Below are 16,219 nucleotides of genomic sequence, written 5' to 3'. Positions count from 1 at the left end.
GAGGACATTTTCCATTTTCCCTAGCCGGGCTCCTTTTTTTCGCTGCTCTCCTTTTTGCTTCTTTAAGTATTTTCACGTGAACGGCGGACACTTTTATGCGTTTGAAATGAAAATGCCATGTGCCATTAACATTATCCCTGACGCGTCACTACTTAAAATAAAAATTTCTATATTTTTTACACATTTATTTATATAAAAGGAGCGAAGACGAGAGCACCTTTTGGTCGTCGCTCGCCTTTTATAGCCAATTTCTGGTTACCCACAGTGTGCAGCCAATTTCATGTCAAGCTGCAGCCGCAGCAAAACCAGCGCAAAATGATAATCCCGGGGTCATAAAAAATTTTTACTTTATATTGACTTTTAGTGCGATAGTCAAGCCAGCGGAAAAAAGCGGAGACAAGGTGCACATGAAATGTTAATGTCTTGTCAAGATTGCCATTCCAAGTGGCGGGCTGGTCTCTGGATGCGGATGCTCAAGGTGAAGAAGCTCAAATTTATCACCGCCTGCAAAATGGAATGCAAATGTTTTCGGTACCGAAAAGAGAAAGGCACGTTTCAAAATCACGGCTAAAATACGGCTAATACTGGAGCTGTTGATAGTTCAAAAGAACATTTAATTACCATTAAAATTATTCCATTCAGCGTAAGAAGCAACCCCTTTAAAATTTTAAAGTGTGATTTTTGTTGGTGAAAGCACAAATGGCATTCTTGCAGTCCTTTCTTCGCTTCACTCAGAAAGTCAGACAAAAGTTTATCCCTTTCAATATTAATTAACACTTCAATACCACAGCCACGAGGATAAAGTTTCCGTCTTCTTCCTACTTCCGCTCCGTCTGCCTTTGACTTTTGGTCCTGGCCAAACAAAAACTTTTGTGCCTAAAAATGTTACTATGAAAATGTCTGGCACTGCAGCCGCACACAAATTCACGCTGACACTAATTAACAATTAGGCGCATTTTGGCGGCTCTTAGGCATTTCGAATTCCAAGAAACTGAAACAACGCCAAGTTTAGCTGTTAGCTGACTTAACTTTTGAACTACTTACAAGGCTAATAACTAATTTACTTCTAACTTTGGCTAAGGTCTAGAGCCTGCTTTCGGCAGGATTTTGTACAATTTCACCAGTTTGTCCCCAGCCTATAGTCGAGTTTTACGCTTATTACGAAAGAATTTTCAGCTGACAAATAAACTCGAAAAGCTCAAAGTCGGCGGAAGGAGGCCCAAAGGAATCGCGACACAATGACAACAAAGGCGAAAAGAGCAGAGACCATAGAGCATAGAGCCTTTCGCCAGCTGAGTTATCTCTAGTCATATTTAAACGTCAAGAAACGAGGGGAGACTTTTGACAATTGCCACACAATTGTCGGGGCGACGACACCAACTGTTTGCCGGCGACGAAGCCGCAGCTGAGGGACTCATAAAGGGAGCATTTAGCTTATTTGCTGTATAAATACTGACACCTCTGCAGCAGCAGGGATGACTTTCAGAGTCTGGTGCCATAAAACTGGCATGTCGACGGCATCCTGCCGAGCGGCCTGCAGGCACACTTGCCCAGGACGAGACCGGCACAATTGGCGGCGATATTGATGGGGCAGCATAACATTTGCCACATCTGATCCCAGTGATTGGGCATAAACATATGGCGCTCGAATTGATTGCACGCGTAGTCATTTACATTTTAATCAAAAGCTTTTGAAGAGGACTCGTTTCTCGTTCCTTCCGCATATGTATGCCCATGCCCCTATTTTAATCTGAAGGATAGTCAGGAACATTTTTACATTAGCCCCGTTACATGTCAAATGAGTGTCACTAATTACATATTAATTAGTTTCCTTTTACCAGTCAGTCACTCACACTCCGAAAAAAAAGGCACATCATCAATCAAACCGAGTGAAGGGCTCTAATAAAATCTGGAAAAATGCAAATGAAAAACTATTCTAGGCTTGTGCACTAAGTGCTGTTTGCTTTAATCAAAGTAAACATATAGTATATTTCTAATTAAATTTTCATTACAAGCTGCTAGGAAAATCGGGCATATCAACGTGAAGAGCCAGTTGGGCAGCATTAAGTATACGATTTGGTGCTCATTTACCCATTTCCTGCCTAAGTAATTACAATTTCAATAATTTATAGCAAACTAAACGTGGTCAGACGAGATACAAACACATAAATCTCGTATAAAGGCAGTGAATGGGGGTTGATTTCGTTTTCAATCAGTTTTTGGCAAGCAAATATTATTCCAAGGAGGCACTCGCCTTTCACAAAGTTTTGTAATTATAACGAGATGCTTGAAAATCCCCACAAAATAATTAATAACTTAAATATATTTACATACCGTTTTAAGCTATTTTGAGTAATCAGATTAAAGCATTTTGAGATATGAATTGGTCGCATTACGGCAGGATCCTCATTTGTAGAGCTAAGTTGCTGCTAAGAATGTTGGCTAAGCTGTGAAAATTAATGGAGTATTTATTTGTTTGTTTAATGATTTATTAGCTGCACTGGGATAGTAAAGGGTTCACAAGATTGAGCTGAAAGTAATCCCCCATCAAAGTCAGCTATTTCGCAGAGAAATTTCATCGTAATTCGCACACCTGATTCAACACAGACCTATGCACTTCCGTCTCCACAGGCAAATGTCTTCAGGTATTCAAATTGCCCCACCTGTCCACTCATCTTCGCTGGGGAGAAGTAGAACTAATCCTCAGACGCTCATTAGCAGCCATTAAACGTCAATTTACATGTCAATTGGCAACAGTGCCCAGCCAGCCAGCCATTCAAAGGAAGCCGGTCGGTACAGTAAAAAAAACCGGAGAAGGGAGTTCAGGGACACATGAGCTTTGAGCTTTGACTTTCGCTTTGTCAGCGACTTTGTGTTTAGTTTTTTCCTTTATTTATCCTCTGGCGCCGCTGTCTCCACAATTTTTTGTATTATTCATAGACGCGACTGGCTTTTTCACCTTTGGCCAGGATTTAAAATACAATTACTTTGCCCTGGAGGACGGGGAAAACCCGGAAAGATGCAGCTGGGAACTGGAAAGTGGATGGTGGATTAAGGATGCAGGATCTGGGTTGGGAAGATAAGCAAAAACATAACGTGCAACAATTAGTGGCCTGTCCTTGTCGTCTTCTCCCGTTGGAGCACATGTACAAAAGTTGCCATGTGGTTAGCTAATTTAATTTGGCTTTCTTTTTGCCGCCGCCGGTGCCGCACACCCCCTTTCACTTTGGTTGCGGCATCAAAGACAACGACACGTTAATGACTTCTTTTCGCCGGGACAGTCATAAAAATAAAATCTAAAAACTGCCACACATGGCTAGCAAAGGCATCAGGAGAAACGAGCACACAGGACCGAGGATCCGGACCAGGAGCCACTTAACTTGTCTATATGAGCCTAATGGCCTTTAATATTATTTTCACTGCTCTTTCCTTTAGCTCAGAGACCGAAAAAAGAATAAAAAAGGAAAGTAAAAGCAAAAGCAAAAGCATAAGAGGAGAACAGCCAAAAGGGAATCACTGAAAGCCCTGTGTGCATTTTATCCCCTGCCGGTCTGTGTCGTTGTGCCCCAGGTAATTGTAGAAAATTGCTGCAACGCCAGGCTAAACATTGTGCAAATCCTTTTGTCCTGCCTGCCTGCCGCTCACCACCCACCACTTCTACTTAGCTCCACCGCCCCCCCCCCCCTATTTTTTTGCCCTTTTTTGGCCGCAACTGTTAACAGCCAGTTGAACTATGCCATTTCATATGTACAACAGCAGGCGCCGCAAAGTATGCTGCACTATTTTTACCTTGTCCTGCCCTCGGTTTCAACGTGCTTTACATTTTTATTAAGCCAACCCTTCTACTGCTTCCAACATCCTTTTGCCCTTCTCACTGCTGTTGATGTCGTTGTTGTTGTTTAGCATGCCAGGGGCGTTGTTTGGCTTATTGCACGTGCTTGGGCCGGCAAGGATGGTAAGGAGCAGGAAGGCCAGCGCAGGACGAAACGGAACCCAAATGCCATTAGGCTTAACCCGGACACAAGACAATTGCCTGCAGGCCATGTGCATGGGTCCAACGTGTCGTATTAGTTATTTTCTACTTCGATTGCTTTTGCCACTTTAACGCGACAGCAGCTGGGGCAGCTCGGCTGTCTGTGGCAAGTGTTTTGCCAATTATGTGACGCTCAATTTTCGATATGATACCAAGTGCGAGTGCGAGACCTTGGTGTCCTTGGTGTCCTTGGCTGGCCTTTCAGATTATACGAAAAATGTGAAAATACGAAATTGAGAGGGTGGACAGTCGTGCGACAGCTGCCGTTTGTGCGACCTTATCCATTTACCAGTAGATATTGATTAGATTTTAGAGAATCTCTCGCTGATCACCACCATCCAAGGCTCACCACCACCACTACTAGTCGTATATACCTAGACTCTAAGTACTTTTAAGCCATACATTTCCTCATGCTCGCCCGTAATTTTACCAACTATTTTTTCAAGTAGTGGCTAGCGTGTTCAATTACCTTTCAATGTCTATCCTTAACTCAGTAGCTCTGTGCGTGGCCAGCTTGTAAGTGTGTGCGAGATGGTTTGCTTGTGTGTGCGTGTGACTGTTAAATATAAATATACATATAAATATACATACTTATATATTACGTATATGAATAGATTATTTTAATTCTCGTAAGAGTTGTAAGCTAAACCAAAAACAAATTGTACGACAATTTTAACTAAATATCACCCATTTTTATCTTCTTTTCTTTCCTTTTTATGTAACACTTGTTCGTGCTCTATATCAAATAAATATGATTGAAACGAAAAAAAAAAATACATCAAAATTGGCAAAATTGGAAAACTGACAATTCTTCTCTTATGATTTTCAAAAACTGATTTCACTTTTTTGTGATTTTATTCGTATGATTTTGATTTGATTCGATTTTTTCCATATCCAAATTTCTTCCTTCTTGATGCAACAATTTCAACAAAAAATTCGTTCCGCTTATAAATCGAAATTTGTACTCCCTCTTCCCACCCAACAAAAAACCAAAAAAAAAAAAAAAATACCTAACCACATTAATAAATGTTGTAATTGTATTTGCTCTATTGGTGCTCAAACTATCCACCCAAACACCAACGATTTCTCCTTAACTAAATGTTGTTGCTTTTACTTTCCTTTGGGTATTTTGCGCCTGTTGAAATTTTAAAAAAATTACCAAACAAAAAACAATTACGTAAATGTGCCTGCTGCGTTCGTTACTCGTTACAAAAAAAAATGTTGCGTAATGTGTAACCCTGTTGCATTTACATCTCTTTTTAAACGACACACCAACACATTATGATCGAGGATATATATTTTTTCCGTATTCATTTTTCGGATTTCAATATGATTTGTTGCGAATTTTCTCTGGCTATGGCTTCTTGATTGAAAACTTATCATTTTCACACACCGAATACCAAACACGATTGAACACTGCCGCTCACAATACAAAATACAAACACATTGCCACTTGTCCATTTTGCCGTCTCTTTTGGTGCAACAATCAAATTCGTAAATCAATCGTAATCAATCAAAATCAATCGGATCGATCGAACCACATGACATATGAAACATGAACAAACCCGAAACCAAAACAGAGCATTTAGATCGCAAGCTGTTCGTTGGCATGCTCAGCAAACAACAGACCGAAGACGATGTTAGACAAATCTTCCATCCCTTCGGCACTATAGAGGAGTGCACCATACTTCGTGGGCCGGACGGTGCTAGCAAAGGTGAGTACCATCCAAAATTTCTACCTTTATATAATACCTATCTGCAGCTGTGTTCGATTCGAATTTCCCCACCTAAGATACTACTGTTCATATCAAGTATACGTAACGTGTTCGGCTCGCTATCTGTTGTATTTCCCAGTTATATGATTAATCTTAAGATCGTTACTTTTTTGGCTATAGCTTGGTTGTGTGTAGACGTGCTTGAAGTATTTTAGATTAAAGCACGGCCGTTTTGGTATCGTATAGAGAGTTTTCGGATAAGATATGAAAAAATTTTAACATAACTAAGGATATTAGAGAAGTAGCTTGGCTTCCGAAGTCAACTAAAAGGCTGTCTTAAAGTAAAATGCTTATATGCGTCGAGTTACTTAAAATGTATGCTATTAGGCATTTTTTTATTTCTGACCTATTAACAGAAATGATTTCTGTTCTATATTAAGTATACGTAGCGTTTTTAGTAAATGTTTTATCACATTCTCAAGTTAGGTGTTTCATCTGAAGACTTGTTTGGTTCTTCCATATTTGACAATAACGTAGATTGCTTTAAAATACCTTTATAAATGGTATGAAGCTGCAGGAAGCGTTCCTACCTCCGAATTCCCCAAAGAAAGAGTACTGATAAAATTGGCATCCAGTCAACTGATAATGTCCTGTTGAAAATGCGGGCAGCTGTGCAGCGAGCCAAATAATCATCACAAACATAACCATAACAATTACACAACTTTGGGGCGATTGGGGGCCTTGAGGTGGCATAAAATAAAAATCGGGTAAACAGTTCAATTAAAGTTGTTTGCTTCTGGCAGTGCTGCTCGTTTCACACGCTGGCCATTTGCCTTTGTATGCGGCATTTGCAAGTAAAAATACGCGCTCTCTCACACACTCACACACACACACACATGCAGAAAGCAAACAAATGGGGGAATAAAAAAAATAAGAGAGAGATAGAGGCGGCATTGGGAAGTTTCGTTTGTTTTAATATGCAAGTAACTTTTTTAACAATAACATTCCATTTTATTATGTCAAAAGTTTTGGTTTTACAAATACACATACACACGCATACACACAGGCAGACAAATACACAAATACATTGGCAAACACTCGGTCCGTGAGTGTAATTGTGTCTTTGTTATATATTTTTATTTTGCTTACATTTGCAACATTTTTGACTGCCGTCTTTTGTTGTCCTCGTGTGCGTGTGTATTTCCATGTTAATGTTTGTTATTGTTGTTCTTTTGTTGGCGTTTATTGTTGCCATTTTGATATGCATGAAAAGGCAGAGGCGGTGGCGATAGCGGTTGGGAAGGGGGGCGTGGCACATCGGGCATGTGACACTTTGCATAGAAAACCAATGTTGAGGGGTATTTATTTTTGTTTCTGTTTATTTTAGTGTGTGTGTACTCGTCTGTTTTTCCATTTTTCTCTACCTTATTTATATTAGTGGTTGAGTCTCCTGAGATTTCAAAGGCCTCCGCACAACGACAGCCATCAATTTCCAATCAAATTGATGCCTAAAAATTTGCACAAATTTGGAATAGCTAAAATATTTCACGCATATATTTATTTGCCATGCGGCATACAGAAATGCCATTCGAAGCGAAGGCAAAGCAGCGACATAACTTTGATACAAATTTTCATTTTTCTTCGATTTGTGTGCTCCAGTTCCTTTTTGATATTTTTCAGTTTCTGCTGAACCGGAAAACTTGTTGTTGATGTCGTCGCCCTTCAACTTCGACAGCGGCTGCGTGCAAAGCCGCGAAAACTGTCAGTCGATGTGGTTAAATTGGGGTCTGTTAGGCGGTTGGGGGTGTGGAAAATTGCGGCTTCTGCGGCTGCGGCGATGCCAACATATCATTCTTCATTAAAATGCGCTTCAAAGTCAGCTCAACTGGAGCAGAGTCAGCCGCTCCTTTTTTTTCGGAGTCGCAATTGGTGTTAGGAAAGTGACAGGCGCTAGCCTGTGTAAGTGCCAAAATCCATCAACGTCAATGTACCCAATGCTCCCTTCACTTCCTTCACTTTTCCGCTGCGAATTATATACAAAGAAAATCGACTGAGAGGTGGGAAATATGTGCTGGTAGCGGGGTAATGAGGAATGAACATTGACTGACTGGGCGAACTGCAAATGTATGCAAATGATGATGCATGTGGCAGCGAAATGCGGTGACGCCGAATCCGAGGGCGAACAATAATAAACCCTCCTCCTCATCATAGTCCTTCGGCTCCTGCGATGTCTGTGCGGCTGACAGGCTACAGGAATAAGCGCAACCATCATGTTAAATTATGCAAATTCGATTTCAGTGAGTGAATGAAATGAAACGAGGTAAAGGAAAGGTTTTTCTGGCCGGGGACTTCGGCTGACTTTGAAACTTTTGCCCAGCACAAAATACAAAGCATGTGGTGTAGCACTTAACGAAAAAGGATATTACTTGCTAGAAATCATAATAAACTACCAAATTGACTTATCAGCTTTCTATTGTATAAAAACAATATTTTACGACTATAGCGTATCCATATAGAGCCAAATTTAAGATTCAAGTGACCATTGTGTTTTAGTTCCGGATCAATTATGTTTTGTATCCTAGCATTTAGGCAATTTCTTCATGTGTAACCATGTGGTGGAGGCGAAAAATTTTACAGCTCGACAATGGCTGGAACAGAGGCAGAAGCCATGAGAAGCCAGGGAGCTGGGAAGTGGGACCAGGAGCCAGAACAGGCTGGCGGCTCATTTGATTAGAATATTCATGCATGCACTTCATTGTCATCAAGGCTGGCAGGCAGCAAAGTTGTCATCTCGTCCTAGGTCTTGTCATCTGTGCAATCAACACAATTGTGTGTCTCCGCCGTCTCACTCCGCTGCACCGGCTGTCCCTCTGTCCCGCTGCTCCATTGTCCTTTGTCCCGCTCCCCGAGCGCCGGTAATCAGAGCTCCCATGTGCTTGTGTAGATGAGCAGCAACGGGTGTCGTCTAGTGGCGGAGTCAAGGATTTTGCATAAGTAGCCGCATGAGTGTGGAGAACTCTAGCTCCTGTTGCTGACAGATGGTTGGCATAAGTTGACTTTGAATGGGCCAAGTTAGCAGGGCCAGCACCACACCCCATTGGCTTAAAGCGCTTTTGGCCTAATCACTGCGACTGGAAGCTGTCATTAAGTAATTGGGTATGGAGGCAACAAATGCAATGGCAGGGCTGCCTTAGCAGTCAATTAATTTAAAGAATAAATACGCACTCTACTCACCCACATTTCATATGGCTCCTGCGCATCAGAGACCTTAAGTCAATCGATCCACTCAATTGATGGCATTGTCAAGTTGTGCTGCCAAAAACATAAATTGAATTAAAACGTCGTTTAGACTCGAAATTAATTCGAAATGTCTCGCTTTGTCAAATTAACTTTTAATTGCCGCAAAAGCCAACAAAGAGGCCTCCGAGTCGTCTTGCAGCTGACACACAAAAACAAATTCCAATTAATACGTATCACACAAGCATACATCACACACACAAACACACATACATAAGTGCGCATAAATTTCTGTGCGGCTGCCACACACAGACAAGCGCACTTGCGAGGACACAACAATAGCGCGCCGTAAAGTAGACTTCAAATTTTGGCCAGCATTGTCGTCTATCATATCAAAAGCGGCGCAAACCCCATAAATGCCAATAATTAATGTGACATTTTCGGCGTAATTGAGGCAAGAATGCAGCATGCAGCATGCAGCAAGCAGCATACAGTAGTCGAAGCACCACCGATGGCCTGTCACAACCACACAACCGAGCAAATGTATCTAGGCATGCGGGGAGTATCTGAATCCCAGTGTGCCTGCGTGTATTTCAAAGCATTCCCCAAAACTGCATGGCATGCCAAGTGGCAAACTGCTTTCATTTCCCCACCATCCACGCTTGGCTGGCTAATTGAATTTCTGCACATAGCTCTAGCAAATTCTACGATTGGGTGGAAGGCGACTCAGTCCCCTTTCCCTCAAAAAAAAAAAAAAGACAAAAAAGCAGAACAAGAAATCGAGTGTGCAACAAAATTGTGTCGCAGCAAGCTCAGGTGCATGCATCCTCATGCTCCTTGTCAGCTGCTCAAGTCGAGTCTTAGTTTAAAGAGCAAATTTATTGCCTGCAAAAAAAGTTAAGTAGCCTTCACATAATTGCTCAGAGAAAAGTTTTAATACCTCATCCCCCTGGCTCACGGGGCTTTGCCTCAAACTTTGCAATGACAGTTTAAGTTGTTTTTCAGGCTGTTGCTGCTGCTTTTGCTGCTTTGGCTGCTCCACTTGTTGTTTGGCCAACAAATTTTTACACTAAAAGGAAGAGAAGGAAGCTTCCGCCGGTTGTCAACTCTCACTTGCTCACACTCGCATTCACATCCACTTTCACATCCACATATATCAACGTGGCAGCTCCGGCATCATCATTTCATTTCAATTTCAATTTATATGAGCAAAGTTTTATGAAGTGCATGTCATGCTGCCTGTCGCTTTGCTCTGCTCCTGTTTCACAACCCAACCGCCCACATCAACATATACGAGTACGTTCCTTCGCCCACTGGCGCACTGCATTTATTAAATTTCATTTCATTTCAGCTCTATACTCATGTTTATTTTACAGCACACTAAAAAGTTCTAACAAGTGCTGATTGAGTACGCTGCAAAAACTGTCAAACAAACCCGAACAAAAGCCCGAACCGAACCGCGCGCAGCGTTGTAAAACTCAAATTGAATTTAACGCTTATGACATGCGAGAGCTTTGCTTTATTTGATTATTTATAATAATGGTTAAAACTGTGATGAGATTTTGGTTTTTGTCCGCTCAAACGAAGTTGATTGGATCGAAAGTGAACTGGCCTTTAAAGGATAGTGCGGTTTACATAGCTGTGTGTGCTCTTGTCCAACGGATAGATGGGATAGTATGATTAGATGCCTGGCAAAAGAGCTCATCCTGTTGTATCAACTAATCTTAGATCCAATTTATTTGAAGTTGGCATAATTAGAGTTCCACATATTCCACCCACACGGCTCCAAGGACCCATAAAACATTCCACTTAATGCGCCTTAATTAAAACAAAACTCTCCCTACCCGCCGTAGTCTATAACTATTTATTGCGTGCCACAAGAAGCAGCGTTTATACAAGCATAAGAAAAAATCGGAGTAATAATAATAATGTAAGTTGTGGCATAAGCTCATAAGTGCCATTTAAGCCGCAGTCATCCTTGTTGCTGTTGCCGCCGGCAGGCCAAAAGTCCTGGATTCCAAGGACTGCAAAATGGCACACTGGCTATGGAATTAAAATACATATCAAAAACGAAACGGGGGGTGGTGGCCGAAACAAACGCGAACTTTTGCGTCCTTAGACCAAAAACCGAAACCAGAAAACCCAACAAAACTTTGCCGTCGTCGTAGTTGTATAGTCGCCATGGCCACAAGTCTTTTGTGATTCCCGATCCTTGTTCCTCAGCCTGAGCCTCTCCGGATCCAAAAATGTATGTGTATGTGTGATGCAGCTTAAATTTAATTGCAGCACGGCCAAAGTTTCATATGCAAGTGGGGGCGAGTTGTTCGGCTAGCACTCCCCAGCCAAGTCCAATAAATTTTTATCACATACAACTAGAAAAGGCGTTCCGCTCCTTGGTCCTGCTTAATGCTAATTAACATGCAACACGCCCGAAACTATGCAGCCAACTCACACACATGCGAAGGTCAGGGCAATTAAACGTGGCCAAGGAGCTGGCTAAAACCGAGCAGGAAGTGGCTGAAATTTGATGCCGTCAAGCCGGGCCAACGAGTCATAAAAGTACCACAAAGTGCCAGCAACTTATGCCAGACGCCGGTCAGCTTAGAAGGAACGGAACAAAGGATATGGCATACCCTATCCATGCCAATTTTCTACCAGCCAATGTTTTTATGAGGAAATATCCTATATAACGGTTATATCCTTCTTAATCGAAGAACTTATTCGTATTTGTTTGAGCTAAAGCAATCCTTAAGCTGCAGAAACTCATGGATTATCAATAACCAGACTTGGTAGGCTTTTCAAAGGAAGATCACAATTAAAAAGAATAATGCGCTCAAAACCAACATTTAAATCGTATAGAAATTTCCAGAATAATTTAGAAAACATTACATTAAAATACAGTCGAAACAATAGCTCTATATCTGCTTGTCTGCCATAATTTCGCTGATTAATTAAGTATGTACATCCTTTATTGAGTTAGATAAAGTACAATATTCGCATTGTAAAATTGCCATTATTATGCCTTTGTAAATATCAATTTATACCATTGATAAGGTAATGAAAGCGATATTGCTCAGAAAGTATCATTTCTGAATATTCTATTCAATATTCAGCCCTGTGCCATACACACACACCCAGCTCCATATAGCCGCAATATTGCCTGCCTCCTGCAATTTCGTTTCATTATGTGGCCATGTTGGTGGCAAGTGTGCTTTATTAACACATTTCGTGGCCCACCCGCATACACACACACACACACACACACACACACACGCACATATACGTCAGAACATAACTTTTTTAATACCCATCGCCATTGCCATTGGCGTCGCCATTGCCAGCTGGCTAGCAGGACTAACAGGACGAACAGGACTGGGCCGGGCTGGCTTTAGTTGTAATAGTTTAATAAAGTAGTAAAAGCTGCGGAAATTAGATTTGACCGCAACACACGGGCACAGGAGACCGTTGGAGCCCAGACAAAACTTTGCCGCAACCCAGGAGAGCAAAAAATGTTGTTGTACATGCCGCACGGAGAGAGGAAGCCCGTGGTTGGCGCTTCTTTTGGGGTTCCTGGATTCTTGTCAATAAAAATGTCAAAAAAGTTTCGGCTAAGCATTAAGCACAAAGTTTCGCCCGAGTGGCAAAGGAACGAGGGGAAGTTGGTGAAAAGGGTTGCTCATAGCATACTTATATAAGGAGGTGGCTGATGAGGATGTATACTGGAGATTGGGATAAGGATGTGGATGTCCTTATTAAAGGCAAGACGACTCCCAGCGGCAGAGGCAGCTGGACCCTCGGCAGCAAATTTAATTAACTCAGTTGAGCGCGCTTGGTCCTATCAATAAAAGATTAGTCCTATCACCCATGAAATATGCCACTTTAGATATTTGTTCTAGTTGTGGAGGATTATTGAAAAATTAATGCAATAAAGGCTATGTAGGCAAGAGCTTACTTTTGTTTCCGTTCGCCATATATGGTGTATCGATAAAGATCCGCATTGGTTTTCTATTTCCCAGCTGCCGTAGGCTTTAACATTTTTAATAAGCACACCATATCGCAGACACCACTCAGCTCGACCCTGGAACTTATTAAATTTCCAACAAGGAGCCAGCCTAATGGCTGCTCCTGCTCCTGGTGCTCCTCCTGCTGCTGCTGCTGCTGCTGCTGCCACCTGTCAGTTGCACATATTTTGTTATTATCAGGAGGTTATAAGGAGTAGAGGCGCCCAACCGTATGCCACATACATATTCTGCAGCTCATTTTCTAGCTCATTGCCGGGGCCAAGACATGAGCTAAATTAATTTATTCCGCTTTTGTTGTTAGACAATATCCTTTTCAGCCTCCTGGCTCCTCGCCCTCCGTAACTGGAAACTTGGCAAGGCAGCTCCGGAGTCGAGCCGCGAAGGCATTTAATGAAAATGGATACGTTTAAGGCCGCCTGGATACCAGATACCCTGGCCGCCTAACATTTTGCTATCCTTTTTCAAAGCTCCCAGGGCACACAAAATAATAAAATAATATAAAACCGACACTGGGAGCTGAGCCTGTTCTGCTTGCGGGTTGCTAGGATGCGTCAAGTGTCGACAGGATGCTTGGGGGATATACGCCCTCAAGTCCTGAATTCGAGGAATAGGTAGCCATAAAACATGGTAACAATTCAGCCAGAGAGTCGAGAGAGGTTTCAAAATTTGCCTGTTTAGAGTTTCTTAAGTTGAACTTATCCTTCACTCTCACACTGTCTAGGATTTATCGTATTTTCTGTTTTAGAGAAGTTTGCCACGTTTTATCCTTACAGCAGAGCCAAAAATTCAATTAACGAATATTTCTAAGAAATTAAAATTGATCTGTTACCGCAGAATATGTAATTATTCACCGCATAGGCTGCTCTATCAAAATTCGAAATCCTCTGTATCGATGTTAACCACAAAAAGAGACGAGTATCAAATTGACAGGCAACAATGAATAATAATGAGGACAAGCTGCAGTGAAATTCGAACACGTGTGATGGGTCTTTATAGATTTTTGCATATTATAATGAATGTATTTTCCACCACCATCTGGGTAGATTGGTTAACCACTTTGGCATATAGCTTGGAAGTCTTACTCTCTTTAACATTACAATTCGGATAAATTACATTAGATAAGACGAATTTCCTTCAATTATGTATATTTTTTAAGTGCAAGCTCAAGGCGTTCTTAACCCGTCCCTTCTGCGATTTTCCCCATAGCTTTTTGCTACTGTTTGGTCGGCACTCAATCAAAAATCACATTTCCGTGTCGGCTGTTTGGCGCAAAAAGCAAATAACACATACACCCACAGATGAAGCAAATGTAATTAAAATTCGATATACTTGTTTTCACAAAACGGCCTGCAGAGAGATCGTATGGGAAGTGGAAAGTGGCATTGGGGGAAAAGTGGTGAAAGGAGTTAGGCCTCGGTTCGACCATATTTCCTATGGCCTGGGGCCCATGGAAGTGGGCGAAAAAAGGGGGATGCTGGTGAGTTGCATACATATATCATCATCATCATCATCATCGTCGCCAGCATCGTTGCTGGCAACAGCATTTGGCAAAAATGTTAGCTTCAATTTAAATTTTTGGTCAGATTTGCACGTACTCAGAGCTTCGCTCCGTGTGTTTTTGTAATTACATATACACACGCACACAACCACACAATTCATGCAAATTGATGTTGCTTTTAGCAACGCAGACACTCGGAGAAAAATCGACTTAAAATAAACTACACATTCCATTTTTCACATTTCTTAACATAAGTTTTTTAAGCCTAAGGAGTAGTTGGCTTCCTTCTCTTATTAAGCCTATTTAAATTACCAAATATTTAGACCACATTTTTAATCTGGCTCTAAAATTGATCTGCTGAGTGCACAATTTTGGTTGGAAAAAAATCGAGTGGAAGCAGCATTGAAAATTTTCGGCAGTTGTCTGCGCTACTTTACTGGACTGCCCCCCACAACAATGAAGATTTATAATGCCCCTTTGGCCTCTAGCTCACCTACCGTTGTCATGGCGATGCCTCGTGGCCCAAAAGTACTGTATGCCATAATAGCCATATATTAAGGTTCAGTGGCGATTTGGCAGCGGTGGCCGACAACAAGTGAGGCGAAATATGGAAAAACAAGGCAGTTTATAGCTGGTAATTGGAATCAGGCAAAATTCAAGCTCACGTAAATCAGTCAGATGGATGTATTGCCACTGCACGGAATAATATTCAAAGCATGGTTTTAAGCTGATGGCATTGTATAAGTTATGCCAATCACATAACAAAATATATGTTTTCGCCCGACTCAAATTAAATAAGAGCCGCAGAGCAGCAAGGCCACACCCACAGCCTTTGCCACTACAACTACCACTGCAAATCGCACACTCGAGCGCAGAGCGTAACAAAATTCAATATCGCTTTTAATTGCATGTTGCCGGGGCAACAGCAGCAGCAGCAGCAGCAGCAACAAGCGACAGACATTGTAAGCCCCTTGCAAACTGAACCGTCAAACGGTTGATGGGAATCGGGGGTGAAGGAAAGGAAGGATTCAGGCCACTTATATAAGCCTGAATGCCTGGGACGAACCTGTAATTTAGCAAAATGTTATGTAAACTTTAAATCGAGTTATGCATTTTAATTGGTTGTTGTACAATTTTGCAAGCGGCACGTTTTGTTTGCCACATCAGAGAGCACGAATCTGAGCTTCCATTATGCATACACAGATACGGAATATGAATTTATATAGACAAGCCATGGTTGCCCCCTCTCAACCATAGCAACAATTGAAAATGCAATGCTTCACAGATTTTTGCGTAATGCAATTGAAAATCTTGTTCAATTTGAGCAATTTACAATATTATTTTAGGGAATTTATGCTCCTTTTCTTTCCTAAGTTTTTCCATACCTAAAGGCAAGAAGCTGGAACTGAAGTGGCTGTTGTTTCATGTTTATGGCCTCAAGGATGCTGGGACAGAGCAATAAGAGAATTCCCCAGAAAATCCCATTTCTTCAAGCAATCCCGAAGCTAAGGCACTTCTGGTTACAACATTTCCGGTTAATTAAATAAATTTCGAACCGCACACAAAGCCGCGAGTGCGCGACTTGCAAGTGCTGCAAGTGCATCGCGCTCTGGCGGCAGCTTAATGTTAATCTACCCTATGGCTTAATTGCTGCCACTGCCACTGCCGCAGCAAATTGCACCCAAAAGGTAAGGTCGAGGTCTGTCTTAGTCTC

The 16,219-nt window shown here is 41.7% G+C and overlaps 1 protein-coding gene and 1 long non-coding RNA gene across 19 annotated transcripts in view; one reads left to right on the top strand and one right to left on the bottom strand.

Moving 5' to 3' along the window:
- Nucleotides 1–16,219, top strand: part of bru3 (bruno 3) — a 281,494-nt gene that overhangs the window by 195,311 nt on the left and 69,964 nt on the right. For 12 of the 18 annotated variants that reach the window (NM_001202166.4, NM_001202163.2, NM_001202165.2 and 9 more), the window contains one exon: nt 5,614–5,748. The exons of the other annotated variants lie outside the window; for them this stretch is intronic. In NM_001202166.4, coding sequence (NP_001189095.1) covers nt 5,614–5,748 — 135 coding nt within the window. The remainder of the gene's footprint in view (nt 1–5,613; nt 5,749–16,219) is intronic. 18 annotated transcript variants of the gene reach the window in all.
- lncRNA:CR45120 (long non-coding RNA:CR45120) lies at nt 8,207–8,860 on the bottom strand. Its single transcript, NR_124934.1, has one exon. It is a non-coding gene; the product is annotated as a long non-coding RNA:CR45120 (long non-coding RNA).

This window comes from Drosophila melanogaster, chromosome 3L (genome assembly GCF_000001215.4).
Source record: "Drosophila melanogaster chromosome 3L".
In the NCBI taxonomy this organism is placed as follows: domain Eukaryota; kingdom Metazoa; phylum Arthropoda; class Insecta; order Diptera; family Drosophilidae; genus Drosophila; species Drosophila melanogaster.
This window is presented reverse-complemented; position numbering and strand designations above follow the sequence as displayed.